Genomic DNA, 24572 nt, shown 5'->3' with positions numbered 1-24572 from the left:
CATCAGAAGTTTTAGAACTTTAGAAATTTGTCTCAGATTGGAGGAGGGATTTGGGAGTCCTCCCAGTGCTCTGGCCCTACATACGTTTAGGTTAGGTGGTTTGCAATAATCCTTTTCTATACATTTTAAAAAATCTCATTAACTGCAGTATAGGAATGTTTTGAGTATAAAGTACTTGTGCAAACCAAGAGCTTTCAAATAACTTCAAGTGCATGAGAGTATTGCCCAAGAAATTCACCAACAGCTTCACGCAACAAACTCCCCATTGGCGGTAAATTGCTTATTTCATCCCACACAGACAAAATAAGCCTGAGCCAAACAGCGTTTTCTAATACCCATCTCAGACAGTGACCCCCGAACCCCATCAGAGGCAGAAGTCAGGGTGCAGAGACCAGTCCCAAAGCTGCAGGCTGCTTAGGCAGGGGACTGGCAGAGCTCCCCCTGAGAGGGACAATCTCTCAGCTGACAGCACTTGCCAGAGCATGGGTATTTGCTGGGCTGGCAGAGAGCTTCCCCCAGTGCTGTGGCCCTGGCTGGTCTGCCACTGGCAGGTGGCCCCATCTCCTCTTCTGAGAGACTCTCCAGCTACAGAGCTTTCAAAACTACAGCACAGCTTAGACACTTTAATTAACCATATTAAATCATTAAATTAACTTTTCCTGAGATATTCATCTGCCAAGCATAAAAGACTAAAAGGTGAAAAATAATTACAAACACGTGTCACAGGAAGGAGGGAATGGCAGCTGTCGACCATAATTTTCTTGTTACCACGTGTGCAGCCACATCAGCCCTCGGCTATTGCAGCAACGACAGAGGTGGGATGAATTTCAAAATCATACAAACTTGAAAGGGAAATCTGTAAGAGGAATAAATACCAATTGTGTGTGAATTCTTTTGCAGCACATTTTATTTCATTATTACTTGTAGGCATCATTAGAGCCCATCAAAGGCTGGTCAATCTCCTGAATTCTACAGTAAGAGAAATCTGAATTCTAAAATGGGTGTTTTGCATGTGCTTGACAAGAGAAGCATCAGAGGATTGTGATGAGTGGCACAAAACACAGTTAGAGGCAAGACAGCAGGGGTGTACCCCAGGGGGTTGATACTGTTCAATATCTTCATTAGTGACCTTGTCGGGGGGAAGTGTGCACCCTCAGCAAGTCTGTGGGTCATACAAAAGGGCCACTGAGACAATAAAAGGACTGGAGCATGTCTCTTCTGAGAGAGGCTGAGAGAGCTGGGACTGATCATCTCAGGAAAGCCAGGGGTGATCTACCAAAATGCATAAATACCTGACGGGAAGGAACAAAGCAGCAGCCAGACTAATCTAAGTAGTGCCCAGTGACAGGACAAATGGACACAAATTGAAATACATGAATCACAGTATCAGAGAATATCCTGAGTTGGAAGGGACCCACGAGGATCATGGGCCACGATGATCTTAGAGGTCTTTTCCAGCCTAAATGATTCTGTGATCACCGAGTCCAATTCCTGCCCCTGCACAGGACAACCCCAAGAATAACACCATGTGTCTGAGAGCCCAAATGCTTCTTGAACTCTGGCAGGCTTGGTGTTGTGACCACTCTCCTGGGGAGAAAATTAAATTCCAAAAGAACACAAGAAATCGCTTTTTACTGTGAGGGTGGCCAAACCTGGAACAGGCTTCTTATAGAGAAGCATCTCCATATGTGGAGATATGTAAAACTTGACTGGGCATGATTCTGGGAAACCTGCTCCAGTCAACCTTGCTTGAGGTGGGGGAATGTGATGCCTTTTCGTGGTCTTAAAATCAGGAGTCAAACACGATTAGAAGGGGAAAAGGGATTTTACCTTGGCATTTATTTTAAGGATCCTTAGGTGCACATGTCCAGGTCAAATGCACTGAAATTTACCCCACAAAATGCCCACCCCCAAAAGATCAGGTATGGTATTATAGGTGTTACTAATTAGCATATCTATCAAAGATTCCCCAGTGAGAGGCTCGAGTGAGCTCCCCTCCCCAAGGAACCTTCCCCTGGATGGTTCTATCTTGGTTTACAGAATGTGTTCTGGAGAGGACCTTGGGGTCTGGGGCACACTGATCCCTAACTATGAAGCTTCTAAAATGTTAGTTTCTTAGCTTGACAAACAAGTCCAAGAATGTAGGCAAAAAGCACTAGGAATACAGAAGTTGTAAAAAGGTATAACAGGGGTATAAAAGAAAAGGCAAAAAATCTTCATGGCATCAAATGGACTAGATAATCCTTCCAACCCAAAGGATCCTCTGATATTCTGGATTCCAAAGGAAAGTAGAAGCAAAAAGCTGATCACAAACCACACTGAAACAACTGAAGGCAAGATAGGCAAGCATGGTACATTTTGAATCCCAAAAATTTATGCTTTAACTTTATACTCTCATCCTGGAATACAGATACTGAACACTATGTTGAAATATATCACCTTATCCAATAAACTCCTGGTTCAACAGTCAGAACCTCATTTTAAGGATTTAAATCTGATGAATATTCCTTTCTTGGATGAAAATGAAAAAACAGTTTGACATTTTGGAAGATTACAAGGGTCAGATTTGAAGGATTTTGGTTTCTGAGGAGTCAGAAATAGGCATTTGAGACTGTGGGATTATGGTCACTTAAAGACCTATTTTACTTTTAATATTTAGCTCAGCTTTTCTTCTTCTTGACAAGGGTACAAGAGGTTCTTTTGAATTTGACACACAAAGTACAGCCTTCTGAGAAACGGGTAGTGCTCTTAACATTTTGTTACTGTGCTCCAGTTATGACTCAGGACCCTACTGTAACTGTTCAAAAGAATTTACAGTATAAGTATAAACCAAAACACAACAGATGGGCCTAAAAAGCTGCAAGGAAAAAAGTAAGACAGAGAGTGTTGTCAGTGCCCTCAGATACATTTGCAAGCAGCAGATTAAGCAGTGCCTAGGCTTGACAGGGAATGAAAATTTGAAGGAGGGTGTTGAAAAATACCATAGTTTCTTCATCAGTGATCCCACAGAGAGCTGTGGTGCCTTTCTTCTGTTGCATTAGCAAGCCTGGCTGTTTGGGTTACTGTAGCAATGGAATGCAATGAAACAATTGCTAAAGAAATGTCCCTGAAATTAGGGAGAAAACAAGCCAAACTTTTCGTTCTCAACAAACTTAAAAGTAAGCAAAGACTTTACTGTGGGGTCCTGTGTTTATGTTAACTTTTGATTAATCAGGAAATATGACTCATCAGGGAAAGATACACTTTCTCCTGGGAGTCTCATGTTTGTGGCTAACTAGTTCTCAATGTCCACTGACTTGCCCACCTGTGCTGGCTTCACTGAAATCAATAGACTAAAGTAAAATGACTTCGGATTTGGATTAATTTACACTTGTCTCAGCTCTGACCTCACCACGAGGACATGAATTATATATTTCATACAATTCCAAAATTGAAAAATACATAACTAAACTATTGGGCAGGAGTTATAAATAACAAGAAGAAGCACTTCTTACACACACAAAACTGAACTGGAACAATTACTCCCACAGCAGTTATAGAAACAGAAAGAATGAATGTATTAAAAAAACCCCGACAATTCTACCATAGACCATTAAGCACAATGGTCCAAATGCAGCTTTTAGCTGACGAATTCCACAACCAACCAGCTGAATTTGTACTAACAGGAAGACTTATTCTATGCTTAGCATATTTCTTACATTTTCTTCCTGAGCATCTAGAGAATCACAGAATATTCTGAGTTGGAAGGGACCCACAAAAATCATTGGCTCCAGCTCTTAAGTGAATGTCCTGTCCAGGGATTGATCCCACAACACTGGTGTTATTAGCACCATGCTCCAACCAACTGAGCTCATCTCATGGTCATAATCTGACACAGTCACATAGGTCAGTATTTGAATGCAGCCATTCTTAAGTTCTTTGGTTATATGAGTGGACAGTGTGCTGCTGTGGCAAAAAAAGGCAACACAATGTTGGGTTGCATCAACAAGGACATCTCCAGCAGAGATGAAGACGTCATTATTCTCCTCTACTCAGTGCTTGAAAGGCCACACCCAGAACATCGCGTTCAGTTTTGGACCCTGCTGTGCAAAAAACACGTGGACAGGCTGGAGAGAGTCCAGGGGAGGGTGTCTTGGTTTGAAAGACAGGTGTCTGCCAAGGAAGGCAGAAGCCTCCCTTGAAATGAAAAATGCAACTGCCTTCCCTCTGAATTATTATAATTTTGAAATTAAGGGGGCTTTCAGGAAAAGATATGAGGAATAGGAATAACAGGTTTATATATATATATATATATATATATATATATATATATGTATGTATAACAAGTCAAACAAACACCAATAACTGTGGCAGTAACAGCAAACAATCCCAAACCCAGTCCCAGCCCTCTCGGCTGCCGGGCCCTTTCCCCTCGGGTGCAGTTCCGCTCGCAGCCGGCAGGGGCGCTGGCGGCTCCCGGTGAGCAGGGCAGGTGCGATGGTTCCCCCGCGGCTGCAGGGGGCGCTCCGGAGAGAGCTCGGGGAGCAGCGGCACCAGTGCCCTGGGATCCCAGGAAGGGATGGGACAAAGGCTTCGCAAACCCCTGGGCAGCTGATCCCGGTGTCCGGCCGGACCCTCGGGAACAGCAGGCTGGAATGGCAGGCTGGAACAGCAGGGACAAGCACAAATCCTGGGTGGCAGACGAGATGTATCGAACTCCGGAGCTGCAGTGGGAACCCCAGAGGTTTCGGCAGGCAGGGCATCTGGGGCTACAGAATAGCAAAGGCTCGAAGCAACAACAGGGGCAGGGTGGCCACAGCCCAGCTCCCAGCGGGGCAGGGAAAGGTGGGCTTGGGATCCTGGGGTTTCTCCCTGAGGCACCCGAGCAGATGGTAAAAAGATCCCTCTTTTAGTAAGGTGGGGTGTTAGGGTCCCCGTGTAACAGCCACTCCAGTGAGCAGGCTCCACTCACGGTAGAAGGAAGTCAGCCGAAAGCAGAAGCCTGCAGAGCTGAAGAATTCCCTCCACAACGATGGCAGCCTCTCTCCCTCCAAGAACACCAGCCAGCCAGGGGCTGCAGCCAACCCCCTTTATTTCCAGTTCAAATCTCACCGCATGCCCCCCCACCAAACACGAGAAAACCCCAGGTGAAAGAGAGTAGCCAGTTGGACCCCTCCCCCTGCAGCCAGGTCTTTCATTTTCTCCCAAGCACCCTGCAATTTGTTACCGTGGCAACATATATGGGGAAAAGTCCTCAAGAGAAAAAGAGAAGGAGAACTCTCAAAACCCCAACAAAGGGCCACAAAGACCATCAGAGGGTTGCATACAGAACCTGTCAAATAAGGAAAGACTGAGGAAACTGGGTTTGTTCAGCCTTGAGAAAAGAAGGATGAGTAGAAATCTTATCACCATGTTCCAGTATTTAAAGAGTGGCTACAAGGAAGTAAAAGTCTCCCTTTTTACCAGGAGTCACATGGAAAAAACAAGGGGTTATGGGCACAAGTTACTCCTGGGGAGACTACAATTTGACACAAGACAGAAACTTTCATAATGAGAACAATCAGCCACAGGAATAATGTTCCCAAGAAGTGGTGGATTCCCCAGCTCTGGACACTTTAAGATTCAGCTGGAAAGGGTGCTGGGCCATCTTACCTAGACTGTGCTTTTGCCAAGAAAGATTGGATCAGATGATCCTTGAGCTCCCTTTCAACATGGTATTTTATGATTCCATGATTTTATTTTGCATTATTTGACAGCTCTCTGCAACTCCCTGACAGAAGGCTGTAGTGAGGTGGGGGACGGTCTCTTCTTCTGTGCCTGCAGTGAGGGGACAAGAGGAAATGGCCTCAAACTGAGACAGGGGAGATTCAGATTAGACATTAGAAGCAAGTATCACTGTTTGGGTAGTTAGGCACTGGATACGGCTGCCCAGGGAGGTGGTGGAATCACCGTCCCTGGACGTGTCAAGAGATGTCTGGATCTGGTGCTGGGTGATGTGGTTTAGGGGTTACAGTGGTGGTGTTGGGTTGATGGTAGGACTTGATGATACTAAAAGTCTCTTTCAACCCTGATGATTCTATGATTCTATCTGCTATAATAGGCTAACGAACCAGGATCCATTGACTGTCTCCATTTAATGTAAAGGTCTGTTGCTTCTTCCACCTCCTGTAAGGTGCAGGCAGATAACCTCTTACCTGTCCAGCCTGGTGCAGATGTTTTCATAACCCTGACACGTAATCATGGCACAACACCAACCAAGTTAAACAACGTATTGGTTCTGACCATCAGCTGTGAGTAAGCTACCTAATCCATATGTCTCTACTACAGTCTTTAATTTCTACCAATATAATCTGTATCGCCTTGTAGCAGAGATAAAGAACGTTGAAATGAACAAGGTCATGAATGAAATCACAGTAAGGCTAGAAAGCCCGTGCAGTTCTGGTAAGTTCACTACTCATAAATAGTCAAGATATTTCAAACAGGAGAAAATAAAATATGTTCAATTTTTCCCTTGAAAATGTATACATAGGTTATGGCAGAGAACACAAACCATATATACTTATGTAAAAACTATTAGCTGGGCTTCGGGAAATAACACACTGCCCGAGGGTTAACACACTTTCTAAGACTGTTGTACTGCCCAAACCTGAGCCAAACCAAAGCACCAGCTTAGAGCATTGCGTCATTACCACTTTTTGAATTGTTATGAATCATAGAATTGATGGCAGAGATCATAAAAATGAATCTATTGGTCTGCACTATTTGCCCCTTTTAGTCATCACATAACATAATCCAGATTCTTGGCTGTAATGTGCTTCCTTCCCAGGGAACTTTGTAGCAGCCAGAAATGACAGTTTATCCATAGAGAGCAGAAAAGCACATCCACACTAACCTGGCAGGAAGGAATGTCCCAAAATGTTCTCTATAACATTCTCACCCTATAAGCCCAAAGCCACGAATTTCTTCATTCCATAATAATCTACCTCTACATCCCAGTGGCATCAACCACAGCATCTGATTGACACAAATGTATGCTAGTTCCCACTGAAATCATTTATGTTTATATGATCAAAATTAGGCAACTGTATCAAGTGCTTTCATACATCAGGTCAAACAGTATCACATGAGACCCACATTCAGAGTTAATTTAGGTGAACTGGATGGAACAATAGGGAAAGAGTTAAAAAAAGATCACATATACTAAGCAAAAACAAGCAAACAAAAAAAGCATTTCTCCCTCACATCACAAATAGTTTGGGAATTGCTTGTTAATATTTGTGCTGTATCTTAATTTCTATTGTTCTTTGAAATCAGCACATCACTACGAGGATGCTGACACAAATAATTACCCTTCCAAATGTTATCTATGCTGTGTATACACAAAAACAGACAAGTAGTATTTTATAGATCAACAAAAGGAGGATAAGCATCCTGTGTTATTAGATATGGCGAAAAAATGGTACTTAACAACATTTACCTGTGAGCGTACCAGCGTCGGCAAGCTCAGCACTGGTGATGGGTACAGTGGGACCATCCGCTTCATATGCTTTCAAAATGTACTTCTCAATTACACCTATGACCCCAGCTGGTTTGTCCCAGGTGACCTCAATGCTGTAACCATTTATACTGTGAACTCTTGAGGGAGTTGGCACATTTTGTGGAACTGTAGAAGGATAAAATAGAAAATAGAGAAAATGGCAGTTCTAAGGAGACTATTGCCCCTATTCTTCACTTTTAATGGCTGCAGTAAATCAGACTCAACCATTAGCATAAATACAATTTATTAGAGTTGTAACTTTTCAGCATTGATTTAATATGACTGCACATCTTGAGCTATTCAGTTTAAGCTATATTTCAAAACCATCAAAACTCCATCTACATAACATTCCTTCTTGTCTTGTTGCAATTTTCCAAAAACATTTAATGTATCAAACATTCTTAAGCATCACTCACAAAGAGAGGAGGTGGACTGTATGTAGCTAACAAGCACAGGCATTGTAATAATACAACTGAATGAAGCAAGGCAGTACTGCAACAGAGAAGAGTTTGATATTTATCAGTTGGGTATCTAAGCCACAGAATGCCACAACTATGAAACATTTCCAAAAATCTGCATTCTCTTTTACAGAAGTCCTTCAAAAGTTTAAAGCTCTTCCATTTATTTTCCTATTTCCACAATGCTGTGCACCTTTCTTGGGGCAAAGCAAACATTTTTAAGGCCTTTTTGCAAAATCCTTTGCCTCTGATCATTACAAAAAAAAAAAAAAAAAAAAAAAAAAAAAGGAAAATTTAAATGTTTTAAAGAACTGGAAAACCAAGATCATATATGCATAGAGCTGTTAATAAAAAGAAGTCATCCCGTTTCCTATAACCTTTAACTATTTCTTGGATATTACTACGCCAAGTAAAGGTCTGGTCAGTAACAGCTTCATCACAGATGACTGCACAAGGGATGCAGAGGAAAGACCCAAGGAACACTATGGCAGGATGATGGATGATGAGTTTGCTGTAGATGCATGTGGACTCCCTAGCCCTGCTGATGATCATTCGTTTTTCTCACCATTAAATAGCCTATTTTTTTGTAATTTTACTGTTTAGTTTCATTTAATATGAATGCAGCCTTGTTTTTTATAAGGGTACCAGCATGGAAACTATAAAAATACCTGGAAGTTGTGATTCTTCTGTAAAGAATGTCATACTCTGAGAAAGCTTCCATTACTACAGCAATATATTGATTTCATTAGTTATGAAGTGTATCACAGGGCGAGGTAAGCTACTGTACAGCAGATGGTCTTCTCATAAGGGATATAACAAACCCAACTCAAAAATAATTAAATAGCGCAATTATTGTCCAACCCCAGGGAACATGGACTGCTCAGTGCTGTGGTCAGCTTGCAAACATAAATATGTGGCAAACCTTAACAGTTGTCAGATGGTTGACATGAAAATATGCATATATTTTGCCCCTTCTGGGTGGTACACAAAGTACAGGCTGTATAAGAATGCATCTGCAAGGCCAATATTTATGCACGTATCATATAATTTTTTAAGGTGATACACTGGACAGCTTAAATCAAAAGAATGCTCTGCACTGATGGAATGCAATTGGGCTTCAATATCAAGAAGAGGGAAAGTTAGTGAAATAAAATACACAGAACTGTAAATCTTCAAAAACTTACTGGTTTGATAAAGTTTGCAAAAGCACTGACCAGAAGAGGAAAAGTTTATAAAATTTTCTTCATAAGACATGAAAGATTTGATTTTTTAGGTATTACATTCCTACTCTGGAACCTTCTCCAGAAGCCACATGTTACTGTTGTAGTAAATATTGCCACATTTTCACACCCAATCTGTGGACCACTTGTTAGAAGAATCCTCATTCAGCAGCACTGAGTAGCACACCCATATATGGGTCATTTAAAAAAACAACTTTCACAAGACCTTCCTGTCCCTAGCAAATATGTGGCCTGTTATTTTCCACAACTTGTGCCTGCTATCCCAGTATCACCTTTCTCTACACCTGATTTTGTAGCACTAAGTTATATGTAGGAAAAGATAGATTTACTTACTCTAGCCTACTCATGTAACATGAGGTTAGACATGCACATATGAACACAGCTAGATGGCTGCTCTTACTCAGTTAATGCAGTTCAATCCTTTAACATCCTTAACTACATAATCTAATACATATTTGGAAAATACCTTGAGTTATGAGAAGAAAACACTTGCCCCAACACTTTACAGCTGATGACTAATTTGGTACCTGTTTGAAGCATTAAGCAGCTTTGCCCCCTCAGAAACACTATGCAAGGTTCACTAATCAAAACTGTTGTGGTTGGATTATCTGCACAGAATGGGTCAGGTAGAAGAGACCAGCGTGGGTCATCTGGTCCAACCTCCCTGCTCAAGCAGGGTCATCCTAGAGCACAGGGCACAGGATTGTGTGCAGACAGTTCTTGAACACCTTCAACCTGACATTAAATAGCTTACAAAAAACAAGAATGAGTAAACCTTAAAATCATATTTACCTGATTCTCTTGTTCGAGCATGGGTCCACACACTAGATACTGATCCTCCTTCATTTAAGGCAACCACCCTATAGAGGTATTCTTCAAAGGACATCAAGAAGGATAGAGGAGGTAAAAGATTAAAAACAAAAGTACTGAACACAGTAATAAAGAATGACATGAAAATGATGTATTTTATTTAAGGAACCAATGCGCTACCTGTAAATGGTTGTAGAGCACTCTCATAAACACTCTGCTCTTTTCCTCGGTACACAAGGATGGAGTCATTTCCCCTGCAGTTAACAGCACTGTCAGTTGATAGGCATCCGTCCAGATTGACTCTGACAGCACTGCTGGACACAGATGCCAAGTTAACGACAGCACCTCGTGTAAATTTAACATCCTTCATGCAACCACCGAAACCTAGCAAACAGTAAGGGATTAGTACCACATAAAGAGCTGCAGTCATTAAGAAACACTTCTGTTCCTTTCAATTCTGTATTTTCAACATTAAAGACTGTAATGTGAATATGTTGACTTCCAACATGACATGCTGTCTACACTTTCAAGACACTAAGCTGGTAAATTCCTGCCTTACTGATCTACACTTTCACCATTAGCAATTCCATCCCACAAGGAAATACCTTTCCATTTTCTCTTTTGTCACTTCTCACTTTGAAATTATTAGCATAAAAGTGATTCTCTGGCTTTTAAGATCAGCCTTCTGCTGCTTGCTACTATTTTGTTACTATACATACTTCCTTAAACTGAAAAGAATATCTAAATTAAAATTACAATTAACTTCAGGAGATCAGATGGTGGCATATCAGTTATGTCTAACAGGGATATAACTCATATGCTGTTTATAAACATACTCCAGAAACATAACCCCAAACTACTTGTTTATGATAAAAAATTTAAGAAGCTTCATTTTGTATTTATTTCTATATATCCATATATTTCTGTGTATGTGTGTGTGTGACATTCCTATCAAAATTACAAATATGTTAAATCAGTCACTTGCAGTTACAATACAACTACAAAATTCAGAATGCAGTTGTTAAAACTTTTATATTTACCAAAAATTAATAAATTGATATAAAATGGGTCTCAAATCTGAGTAGTGATTGGTGCTTAACACAAAGCCAAAGTGAACATAGCCAAACTGGACTTCAATTCATCTAAGAATTAATTTTTTAAATTAAATATCCACCTCTCACAAATCAGTGCTGCTCTTTAGCTGAAGTATTTACATTTTATTTATATCTTAAATACTTCTATTGCCTTTATTACTGCAAGATGGCAGATAAGAGTAGTATTTGTCCTTAGCCACCCAAACTGAAAATCTAATGTCCATACATAGTTCATGCAAAAAGGGGTTCTGAAGGTGAACACACAGTTTGAATCAATCTCTAAAACACTTTCTCTCTCCACAACACAGGGAATTTGGCCAAACTTCTCCTTAAAATGAATACATCCCACTTTAAGTTCAACTGGCTACTCCACACCGACCAGTTCAGTTTCTTAGTCTGTGGCAGAGGAAAGAATTAGTCCCAGTCTGCCCAGGCATTTTATCATAAGATAAAATGAAGTTGTTTGATTTGCAGTGAGATGCATACTGTACAACCTATTTTAATACATTATTTTTAGTTTCTTTTTAGCTACATTTATCACTATTTGAAGATTTCTCACTGACATCAGCCAAGCAATCCTGTCTATTCTCAAGTAGCTGAAGAATAAGTAAAGATAGTACAAATTTTCACAAACATTCCTGCCAGGTAGCTTCCTTTTGAACCTCCCAGGAGGGCATGGGATGGGTCATGCAAAGGCCCACAGACTCAAGCTGAAATCTCTTAAATTAAAGTTGTAACTCACATGCAGGTGAGGCAGGAGGAAAACAATATTTATTGCTTATTTGCTGTGATCAAAACACCAAGCCTTTATTAAAAAACTAACTATCAAGCAGCCATAGATCGAGAAAACCTTTTCAAAATATTTATTAAATGGGAAGATCTCTATATTCTACTATCTTACCACTACATCATTGTAGTCCCACTTAAAAATATTTTTTAAGCTATAATATCTAATCTTGCTCACCTAAACCTTAGAAGCACACAAGAATGTTTTTATCTTCAGACACTAAATATAAATTCACAGCCGCCATCTTATTTTGTGGCATGCTGAGGAGGTTTGGTGGGAAAGAAATGTTTATTGATGTGCCTTGATATGCACTTCAGACATCCACTTTAGATGCTATTTTGCCCTAGATTCTTTGTTCACAGATCTCTTTGCTGCAGGAGTTGCAAATGCATCCACTCACGAGGCTACACCATCTGCTACGAGGCAACACTGACAGGGTATGACTGGCCAGCTCTTTTGGGCCATAAATATTATGCATGCAGAACCTGAAGCAAGACTATATTATATGTGATACCTAGAGCTGGAAGAATGCTTAAAACAATATTCTTGACCTATTCTATGGCTGTGAAATCACAAGCCTCCAATACACCTCACTTGAACGTGCATATTCAGTGTGAGTTCATGCATTCAAAGCCACTTACTGGATTCCCCACTAATCACTCACTGACTGATACATATTTGTCCACAGTAGCTGAAAAACAGCCCATGACTGATGAACAATTTCACAAGTAATGAGAAACACACCCAAACAGAGCCAGTTTAGTAGACACTTTTTGACTATGTTTCCTACAGGAAATCCTTTTGTGGAAGCCGTTAGCATCAGGATGCAATTAATGCTTCTCTTTTCTCCATACAAATTTGACCTGTTCCAGAACAGAAGGGTCACAGTGATGGATAAATATATGATCATCTTCCTTCCCTCTGATAAGGAGGAAAACATCATGGCAATTCTAGCCAAAATCCAAATTCAGGGGTTTATACCCACTTAGTTTTTTAGATCAGAATCAGTATTGCCTAAAAAAGACTAATAAACTCTCAGCTGTTCTTCCATGTGGCAGCATCCAGATTCATTACAGTGATTTAAGCTATGTTTATTGTCTCCCACTGGTTTTGTATTCCAGATCTGCATGTGACACAAGTTGATCAAGTAAAACAGGTTTCTGTGAACTGGCATTCTCTGATGAAGATCTGAGATCATCTGGTTGGGCATCTCACTTCTTCATTTCCTACACTCCAGGTCCTCTCTTTATCGGTCAGATTGCCTCAGGTATCACTGGAAGAATTTTTATAGCATTACAAAAGGATCAGGTCTAAGTAAAGCCAGATGGGTAAGGGTAACTGGTAGCATCACAATGGGCAGGAGGATAAATATGTTACACATTCATGAATTTAGACTATCAGCAGCAGAATGTCCACCTGGTGCAAGACATCAGTTTTTGAAAATGTATGCTCTTCTTGGTGTCATCTTACCTTGTTCTAACCCCAGTTCTCTATAGAAACTGTGAATCTCAGGTGGGATTCCTCCTACATAGACAGGTGAGTTCACTTTCAGCTGCTGAACACGGGGTTCGAGCGCCTGCTCTCTCAGTTCATTCATAGTTGCTGAAATCACAGAGCCCTCCTTGTTCACAGTGACGTCATTCCACTTTCCATCACAGTAAGACAGTCCCAACCAGAGGTCCACTTGTGTAAAGACAATGCCAGTTCTTAAAAATATGTTTAATATTCCACTTTTCAGCTCAATCTATACATTTTAAAACAGAAAAAAAAAAACTTGAAAGAGACATCAAATACACAATAATGACTGAAAGTTATTTTTAAAAACCTAATCAAGGGAGTTATAAATAAGATCAATGAAAAAGGAATTTTTTATCTTCAGTTTAATACTGTTTACACAAAACATGCTAAATACAGTGTATCGGTTAATTCAGAATGTAGGAAAATATATTTTGATTTTTTGACAACAGACTTTGGCACTACTATAGATAAAAGGAAAAGACAATGAACAGGACTGTTTTGCTTTTTTTGAGAATGAGAAAACAGTATTTTATGTATCGATTCATTTTTTAGAGGAATGTAACAAGATAATAAGGAAATGAAATGTCAGACCTGATTAAGGTCTTTTTAATTGGCTGGTGAACTCAATTTCAAATTTTTCCAGCATACATTGATTCTTACATTCATACATTTCATCCTTATTCTTCTAAATCTTGTAAGAAAATAATTGGTTTTGTATGTGCTTTTTGAGATTAATGTGCCAATTCTCTAATAGAAATACATTTTACTCAAATTTTTCACTGCAGAAGTTTCCAAACGCTTTACTGCAAGACTCTTTATCCTAACTGACTCAAACACAAGCGGGCTGAGACTGTAAATTGGCACGTATAAAACACTAAACACTTAGGGGATGAACTGGTGTTTGAAAAATATGAATATATTCACAAAAAGATATTACTCCTTCTATGCCAAAACCTTATTAAGTGAAATAAAACCTGCAGATTTAATATAAATTCTTATCACCATTATTGACAAACTGACATATTTAGTTTACTGATAATATTTATATTACAGTGTTTGTAATTGGATTGTATTTCCTTAACAGGAAACACCCCAACTGATGAAAGAACTCTTGTGCTTGATGTGTCACAGATGATGCGGATCCTATTCCCCAGCACACTGACTCCTTGCTCATGAGACAGAGGGATTTTCTTTATTTGTTACTTTGGGAGCACAAATTTTCCTATTTCCATGAGTTCAGACCCATTTATAGCTAAGAACTCTACAATACAGGTAAAGGACTGATCAAGGCATCAGTGCTGATGAGAATAGCTTGAGAAAGCAGCCCATTGGACAAGTCACTGCTTTTCTTCACTGGTGAGAATTAATATGGAGCACACTGTGCTGGTGTGAAGAAGGCATTCCAGAGGCATTAGTACAGTAGCACGCCAGCCAACCTGCCAGACCTGGAAGCCAGAGAGAGGGCAACGTGTTTGACCCAGGGTCACTACTCAGCACAACCCTCCTCCAATTTACTCATCTTGGCACAGTTTTAAAGCAGGCAGTGAATGATGCTTGTGCTTTTTGTGTTGACCTGGACTGACATTTAGAATGCCTGAGTGCAGCTAAAGATAGGGGACCACCACTCAGTTTCAACTGATCTGCGTGGTGAAAATAAATAAAAAAACACTAAGTCCTGCATGGATCTGAGCATAGGTACTGAGCACAGGTTTAGAAAAACAGCAGATAAATTGTTTGCTTTACACAGAATTCTGGGACAACATTAAAAAAATATTTTTAATCGTTATGATTTTTAATCTGTCCTTGGAAAATATATTATTACTTGAAACCAAAATGCATGAAGATAATATTATTCTGCCAGATGTCTCAGTAGCCACCTCTCAACTGATCTGCGTGGTGAAAATAAATAAAAAAAACGCTAAGTCCTGCATGGACTGCATTCTCAACAGAAACCAGATCTTTATATCACAGCTCTCAACCTAAGCAGGTTTCAGTTTAATTCTTAAAAGCATGCTTGCTTTTCAGAATCTGGGTTACAAAATTTCGTTAATGCTTTCTCTATGCACACAATTCTCATTTTGCTACACCTGAGCATGTAAGGTTGGAATTAGGAAAGCCAAAGCTTAGCCTGAATCTGGAAGTTTAGAGCAGCAAGAAAGATTTTTCCACAGTCCCACTAGCAGGTTGTGGTATCTCTCCGAGACTGATACAGGGACCAACTCTGATTAAAAATGTTATTAATGACTTGAGCAATAGGATGGGGTATACTCCCAGTGAGTTTGCAGTTGATAGCAAAAGGGGCTGCCATTGGTATCCCAGACATATAAATCAGCTTTGAAGAACAGCAGTGAGTAGAGATGGATTACACACAACACTGGCCACTAGTGTACCCTTAAAATGATGAGGATGAACTAGCACCAGGTTAGGTTAGAACAAAGGTGGGCAGGAGTTCCAAGGAGATAATTCTTCCCTCTATTCATCACGTGTAAGACCACATCTGGACTACTGTCTCATGTTGTGGACACTCTGGTAAATGAAAGACATTGTGGCACACACCAGAGTGAGTCCAGAGGAGGAGCACCAACTGGTCAGTGGCTGGAGTACCTTGCGTACAAGTTGAAGCTGAAAGAGCAGGGTTTGTCCAGAGCAAGTGGGAAGAGAAAACTTCCACTGCCTTATGAGAGGAAATAGAGAAGACAGGCCCAGACTTTTCTCAGAGGCTCATTGTGAAAGGATTAGCGGCAGAAGACAAGTTGTAACGAGAAACAGTAAGAGATCAGGGATGGTTTCTTTGGTTTTTTTTGCTTTTTTTTCCTATAATGAGGATGGTCAAAGATTGGAACAGGCTGTAGAATTTTGAAAGCTGTGGACTGTCCATCTGCAGAGAGATGCAAAATACTCAAACAGAAAATGCCTGGAGCAACCTTATCAAACGTAAGTTGGTCCTGCTTTTAGCAGAGATTTGGAATTAATTACTCCAAAAGGTCCCTTCAACTTAGATGATTCTGTGATTCTGTATTGCACTTCTCTGCAGGAGCCAGTCCCTGCATCACTCAATCTGCTTATAAACATATGATTTTGAAGATGAAAGGAATATCCAGACAGCTCTGAGAAACAAAACAGATAGGATAGGGGCTGCATTAGAGGTTGAATGACACTTTGCTAAGCCTGCCATACAAAACAGCCTCAACCAATGTAGAACTAGAAGAGCGATTATGGCTTTAGCTCCTTTGAATTGCAAAGTCTTCCTGAGACTCAGAAATATCAGCAGAGACAAGCAATGGACTTCAAAAAACTTGTCAAGGACAGGCAGTCTTTGAGCCCCTTGAAAGAAAAAGTACATGGTACTTCTGTTGATGTGCAGACATCCCAGTTCAAAACCTAGCCCAGTTCAGACCTGCCAGCCAGAGAGCAGAGGCCCAAACACAGACCCCTCAATAGTCTCCTCCCAGTCAGTCACTCTAACGGAAAGGAAATAAGAAACTCTTCCTGACACCTAACAGAGAGAAATCACTGGTAACAAACAGGAGCATCACCCTCACAAGTCTTATGTGAGTACCAGTCACTTCTTTGCTAGATTTTCCAATTTGAGTTCTCAAAATGCTAATTTCACATCCCTCCTTAGCTCCATCACAGGTAACACTTTCATCTTGCACACTTGTTATCTCACTACATGCAGCTATTGAAATGCGCAACTCTTTGGAAACAGTTCTTGCAGGACTTTTTTTCTTACTTGCAGCTTTGCAGAACCAAATCATCAGCTACAATTTCTCGGGAGCCAATTACCAGTATTGCCCAAAAAGCCTGACAGTGCTTAGGCTTTTGCTGATGTTGAAGTGGTCAGCATCAAAATCAGAAATGCAAACTTTATCAGCAGTCACAAAATCTTTTCATCACATAAACTCACCAGGAAACACGTGCCAGAGTAAGAGCTAGAGATTCATACTAGTAGAGCTGGTCACAGTTTGCTTGTAATTATTATGCCTGGATCCGAAGATAATCAGATTGACCTCACTGGCTTGAGTTAATTCTCAGGGCATGGAAGTCATGGAAGAAGTGACCTTTATGCACAGCACCTTTCTAGGACATCATTTTGTTCTTGGGTAGAATTCGAGAAAGAGTCTTTGGCTGTTTGGTAGCAGTCCAGCCATGTGTGCAGCTATAGTCATTCCCAAACTAAAAACCTCGTAAGAGAGCTGTGACCTATGCAAAGGGAAGGGTCAGGGAATACCTGGCACTCAGGATAAGTGGTATAGCTCATAATCTGTTTTGCTGTGCAAGTGTCTCCTGACCAAAGCTCCTAACAAAGACATCGTAGCTCATGCACAACAAGCTACACCCCTTGTTTTCACTTTCTATTAACCTCTTCTCGTGAGCTCAAGTGCACAGAAATGCCTTCTGTCATCATTATGTATGGGCAAAACACAAAGCTGTGAGCCTTGGAAAAGCATGCACATGCTCATCCCCTCGACAATTCCTCGTCTTAAGGCTATGGAGATGTTAATTCGGTCACGATTAAAGTGAGATAAAAGAAATTTACCTGACTTAGGACAAATGGAAAGAAAATTCCAATTTTCAGAGCTAAAAATACTGCAAATATAAAACCACCAAAAATCTGGAAGTTAGAGAAGAAAAGGAAATTATTTTGTCTAATTACTTTGTGCTTTTGACTCCACTTCCAATTTACTAAGTTCACTTTCTTCCTTTATGGTCAGAATCTATTTTCTCGTGTTTCTGGTAGTCGTACACAGAGCCAAGAGAGAGGGAACAAAGCTCACCTACTACCAGAACCTCCAGAAGAACCCTGTGAATATTCTTCATGTAAATAGTGCCCCTGTGCTGCAAATTACACACATACAAGTCTTTTTTAGAGTGGGACAGTAACATACATATAACATCTTATGCTATTAGCTCATGATCTTGGTCATTACTTGAGGGCAAAATTAAAGTAATAACTGTAATTAGCAAGACTTGCTACTGGAAGTCATGATAATTTTTTAACTAAGGCTGCTTTAAAAAGAAGAAGCAATCAGGTCCAGCAGAATTCAAAACCCAGGAAAAAAAATTATCTGCTGGAAAAGCCAGGAGTATAAAAAGTAAGTATGGAGTAAGTTATAATTGACCTGAAAAGGAGAAAAATATATTTATATGGTTTAGGTCAGAAGTTTAAAAGAGAATGCCCATTAGACATAATGCCACACAATAAAACAGGTTGTGACATGACAGCCATTAGCAAAGCAGCTGCATAATAATAAATAAATAAATAAATAAAATTCAATAAAAGTGCAGAAAGAGCAGATTTGGTCATAAAGAATAACAATGCTCTCAAAAATCTCTAAAAATAAATTATTGCTTCCTGGACCAACTGAAAAAATCTATTTTTTTTCCATGTAATCCTCTGTAACACCAACTAGTTGGTGCAAGCACTAACTATATTCGACCCACTAAGCAGTGGTGACCACAGTCTAATTACACACAAAATCTTTGGGAAAGAAAAGTATGAAAATCCAGAGTCACGTAGCTAATAGAAGAATTTGAAAAACTAAACCAAACACATTAAAACTCAAACAAAATATTGGAAACAATAGAAGCACAAATAATTCTGAGCATAAACAGTCTTATTTAACAGACACCAGAAAGAAAGTTCACAGGCACTACCTCACAAATTTGCCTAATACAGGATTTGTGAAACTTCCTCTACAGTATTGGGAAAACGGTGACAGAGATGAGCTGGAACTAAGCTGGCACTAACTATTTTCTGTCTATCTGTTTCAAATCAAAAGGACAAAAAAATTATGGATTATAAAAATAAACATATACCTTAAAGAGAAAGCTTTATTAGGAGACTGGACAATTTCCATTACGACCTTTTTGATTTACAGTTTAATGGATTTTGTTCTAGTATGAGAACTGGGAAAATGGGAAAACTCTATGCTTTCCTAGAAATGAAGTGAAAATTTTTAATACTTATTTTATTCTCTTTTCTGATCTCTTCTCATCCAGTTAAGACAATAATTATGCTTTTCATATATTGATATCTTATTTATGACATAAATAACACTAGGAACTTAACATTTAGCATCTGTTCACGTATTTTTGCTCCATTGTAATGTGCTGTGCAAAGCATTTCTACACTAGTAAAACATGAAAATAACTTATGGTTTGAAATTTCTTTCAGTGCCAGTTTGGCTTTTGTGGAAAAAACTTACAGGTCAGCTCTGAATAAAGTTAATTGCATTTTCGAACTTACTGCAAGATAATCTGGGCCATCTTTATTGTACACAAACAAAAGCAATCCATTCAGTTGATCTGTTCTGAATTTGAATGAGATCTCAAATTCCAGTCCACCACTGAAAACACCTGAATGCAATTCCAGGAACCCTTGAAAGAAGGCAAACACATATATAAGTTAATTAAATAAATAAATAGCTTCAAGAAGTCAAAAGTAAAAATCTAAGTGCCACTTTCTACTCTGACATAAAGAGCTCAGGTTTCAAGATTATAGTTTGCATCTTTATCACTCAGCTTCGAGGATAGTTATCAATAATGTACTGCAAGAAACCAAACCAGTACAATATCCTAAATTTTTTACCTGGCTTTTTTTTTTTTTTTTTGCTGATACCTTATAGGCATCTTTTATGCCCCTTCAAGGATGAATACTCATTCACACACACATTGAATCTGCATATAGTTACACCAGCACTACCTTCAACTCCTCTTCCATGCAGCAACCTTCTGTCAACCAAGAGGCCCAACTTTAAACCATCAAAAATAACCCCATACAACTAAAGCTGCCTTGAAAAGCAGGTAACTGCAATACTTTTGATACAATCACCTTCTCTATCTCAAGAACATATTTGGATAGAGCACTAGTACAGCAAACTACCTCTGCCAAGAAAATGTGCTCCTTTTGAGAGTCCAATGGGGCATCCTTCCCAAACATGATAGACGTTGTTTTGTTCTTCAGCATCCTGCCAGTTCAAAGATTCCCAGTTTTCATAGGGAGTATGCACTTTTTTCAAAAATATGTCACTGAGGCACCCCACAAATCCTTTCTGGACTATCATCTTCACCCCTGCATAAAAAGAAAGGTTTGTTTTTTTTTTTTTAAGTCAATCATCTGCAACTAAATGTAGGAATTAATTTATATGTTTTATACATGCTGTCCCTATCATATGTGTCCATGTGTACATAGAAAACCAGCCACCAATCACTTCATAAAGCTGGTGTCAAAGCTAAACCCAGATTTCTGAATGACTCTAATCACTGAAGAAAGTATCTACTGATACATAGCTGGAAAATGTTAACATTTTTGAGATTTTGCATACAGGTACTTTCAAATCAACAGCATAAATCTACTCTATGAAGAGCCAAGAAATGTTTTCTTCAAACAAAACATTAATTCTGAAGAAAGACATGCATGTGATGAGTAGGAAGAAACAGTGTTGCAAAAGCTGATGCAGAGAAACACCTGTTTAGAATCTTCATCAGGAAGGTTTTCTTTCCTTGTTTGTATAAAACAAAAAATAAAAATAATGACATGGTTGCTATCCCTTTTTTACTGGGGGCAAAAATTTAGAGCAGTTTTTATAGGTGCCCTTCTCTTAAATGGTATTTGTAGTCAGTCTCATTTTGAATATATAGCTGGGATTTTTGAGAGAGGCATCCTGGATTACTTTGTGAACTAAAGTTTTAGAAGAACACAGGCATGTATTTCTTGTTTTGGTGCACTGAAATAAAGAAGAAAATAGGGAGTTGAACCCTAGTGAACTCCGCATCAAGTCATCAACTAGATTTCCTGTCAGAGGTGGAAACACAAACTCAATAAACAATTTGGATTTCAGTTTAATATGAAAAAGCCAAAATTCTGCATATGAATTCACTGAGAACAGATGATTGTATACTTGTGTAGTCACCTCTGTTATCTGATATAGTTTACACACTTGGCATATCTCCTAAGATTATATATAAAAACTTGTATTTGTCGATTCTTCAAGAAGCTAGATGTGATCCAGCTCCACATAAATTCTATATTTGTAAAATACAGGTATCATCATACACCTCTGAGCTCAATGCAACAACCTCTGAAGGATACAATTCACACCAAAACAGGCCAGCATGCTGTAATCCTGCATCAAATTGGAATGCATAACCATGTGCTTAAGCTAATAAAAACAATTTACATGGGTATTTTGGAATGAATTTGGGAATCTGTATGTAAAACATGCCCATAAGTTTCACATTCATACCAGTTCTGTGTACAAATTCATTAAAATGTACACAGACCTCATAAGCTGCTTTAATGCTGATGAAATCAGCTATACAGGCATTTCAGTCTATCCCAAAAGATAAAATTTGACAAACTGTACAGACTTATTTATCCTACTTACCTTCATCCTTTCTTACAACAGCATAACCCTGTGGAAGTCCTCCAACAAAAACTCCTGTGTTCTCTCCAATAATGGTACTGCCACTAGTTGCTATGGAAGAACCTGAACAAAATAGGTCATTATTCACATATTCAATGCTTTGAACAGATTTTCAACTCACTAATAAAGTATTGATACTTCATAAAAGAGACTAATGTGACACAATATCCTAAGACTTTCCTAATACATACCCAGGAAATATTTACAGGTCTATTTTACAACAGGAGATTAACACAATTACAGATTCACAAGCACAAAAAGACACTTAGTATTAAATTGTCAAAGATGCACAGTGGACAAATCCCTCAGATGAACAGACAAAATAGTAGTGACAAAATAGTCAGAAAATTGAGTGATTTTTTTTCTGTGTGGGTGAATACAGGTAGTGAAAAACCAAGTGAGCAATACCCTTAGTAATACCAAAGTTATTTAAAATAATTGATTACCTGTGTACTGCCCATCCACTGTGATGTTTCCCAGTGCTTGAATTCTTGTAGCAATTATTTGGTGCCAACTGTTATCATTATACACTTTTCCACCATCGTTAGTTGGAGTGACTGCTACTGCAGATCCCTTTTTATTAACAGAAAAATCTGATTTAAAATATTTTGAAGGTAACATTTAGAATTACACCTTACTCTTTTATGACAACTTATAGCATATAACATCTAAAAATAAAGACAGAAGTCATATGTTTAACTTCTTTTGGACTGCTGAATGATGTTCAGGACTTATGTAACCTTCTAAATTTAACCACTAAGTAATTTAACCTTCTGAAATAATAAATGAAGGATCAAGGATCCAGTTCAGTGTCTATTAAAAATAGAAAACCCTGTGTAGTTCCCCTGATAAAGACAAGGATGAGGCACAAATTATTGAGGGTCATGTCACTCAGATTTTTTAATTTTTATTCTTTTTTTTTTTTTATTATGTCTCTATTTAACCACTTCATGGATTGTTGTGTCTGTGAAGTTTGATGGCCATGGTTCAATGTTCCATCATGGAGAGCAGCTGTGTATCAGGACTGTTAATTGCAGCACCTGTCCACATGAAGGGACCAAAAAAGAGGTGCATGTGTAGCACAGTAGGTGAATGTTCTGTCCATGTTAACCTGGCATCAAAAGGACTTCAATTTCTAGATGAGAGAACACCATACATTTATGGGGGGGAAATGGTCATACCAAGAGATTTGGGAAAACTAAACACAGCAAAAAAACCCCCAAAACAAAACAAAACCCCAAGCAAAAACCCCAACCAACCAAATAAACAAACCAAACTAAAAAAAATCCCAAAAGGTAGTTATTGAGGTTGATTTTATGGTACAAGGGATGCTTGTAAAAATGTATTTAAATTTAACTAGAATTTTTACTTCGTTTTATTAAAACAAAAGAAATATAGCATGAGGGGATGAATTTAAGGACACCTATTACAAATACAGAGAAATCTTTTCTAAATTGCTGAGTAAAAGGAGTATAATACATGCAGTTGCCAAACTAAATCTCAAGACTGTAAAGAACCAAACAAAATATCATATAAATTAATATAATGATCTAATAAAAATAAAATTAATATATTTCAAGAATTTTCTTCAGATTTATATCCACATAATCATCTAACTTCCTCATAATTCCCATAATATTGCATCAGGACTTTCTATCATTCTTGAACTATCCGGGAACTCAAAGTTATTGTGGTGAATTCACAAAACAGAATTGTCCTGTACAGCAGGCAACCACCAATAGAAAAACATTTCTTTGTATAGGCACTGTGCTATATTTAAGAATCTCAGCTACTGGAGCCGGGCCACTTAATAGCTTCAAAAAAACATTTCCAAAAAAATGGAAAAGTTTTCATTTCCAACAAATGAAAAATTTGGTTCCTTTTAATTTGGGGACTAGCTTGTAACTTTGCAGTAGCAAGCCAGACAGTTCAGCACTTTTTCTTTTCCAGATCTCCTCATATTTTTTCTGGCCAAAGGATCTTAAAATTATGCACAGAGAGAAAACCTGTTGATAGAAATAACCACCTATTTTGATTAACACTAAAACCCTCCTATTAAAATTTAGTATTCTACCTTTAGGGACGTTCATCCATCAGAAATTGCATTTTGGCAAATAGATTTATGAACCCTGATTACATTTTACAGTTTCATTTGGAATTGGGGACTGTCACTGTGGATACTATGTATCAAAATACACCTGTGATGTGTACATATGTACACAATTAAAGAAAAAATTATTTCCTGTGAATATTTACAGCATGTTTCCTACTCCATTCAGCCAGCATCCCGGTACTGAGGAGGTCTGAAGAGCAGTCCTCTGCCCCATAATGAGAATACAAAGCTATATATCCTTACATACTAATGGCACTTTTTCATATACTATTTTTTATTGTCTTCTCTCCTATTTCAACATTTTAATATTTTACAAACACACACATTTCATTATCGTAGTTTAATAATTAAAACCAGAACCGGTGTCATGCCCAATTAATGTGCCCTGGTAGCATGCCCATTAGTTTTTCCATTAGTGAATTCAACAATACTAATGGGATTACTAGCATGGGATGCTAATTGGGCGTGACATAAGAAACTGGCTTACTTCTTAGCATACCCTTGCTAATGATGAAATTAATGAGCATTTTATTAAATGCTGTCTCATCAAAGTGTACTTAGTTAGCGTTAAAATTGTTACAAACGATGCTGCATTCTAAAGATCAG

At 38.7% G+C, this 24572-nt stretch overlaps 1 protein-coding gene across 1 annotated transcript in view; it reads right to left on the bottom strand.

The window, feature by feature from the left end:
• The window catches only part of USH2A (usherin), a 388199-nt gene that overhangs the window by 229644 nt on the left and 133983 nt on the right, over nt 1-24572 (bottom strand). The window contains exons 22-29 of the mRNA XM_069009544.1: nt 22300-22426; nt 21815-21916; nt 20311-20499; nt 19675-19805; nt 13377-13650; nt 10206-10409; nt 10008-10088; nt 7457-7642 (exon numbers count right to left, since the gene is read on the bottom strand). Of these exons, the coding sequence (XP_068865645.1) occupies nt 7457-7642; nt 10008-10088; nt 10206-10409; nt 13377-13650; nt 19675-19805; nt 20311-20499; nt 21815-21916; nt 22300-22426 (1294 nt within the window). The remainder of the gene's footprint in view (nt 1-7456; nt 7643-10007; nt 10089-10205; nt 10410-13376; nt 13651-19674; nt 19806-20310; nt 20500-21814; nt 21917-22299; nt 22427-24572) is intronic.

This window comes from Aphelocoma coerulescens, chromosome 3 (genome assembly GCF_041296385.1).
Source record: "Aphelocoma coerulescens isolate FSJ_1873_10779 chromosome 3, UR_Acoe_1.0, whole genome shotgun sequence".
Lineage (NCBI taxonomy): Eukaryota > Metazoa > Chordata > Aves > Passeriformes > Corvidae > Aphelocoma > Aphelocoma coerulescens.
Note: the sequence above shows the minus strand (reverse complement) of the source record. Positions and strands in the feature narration are given on the sequence as shown.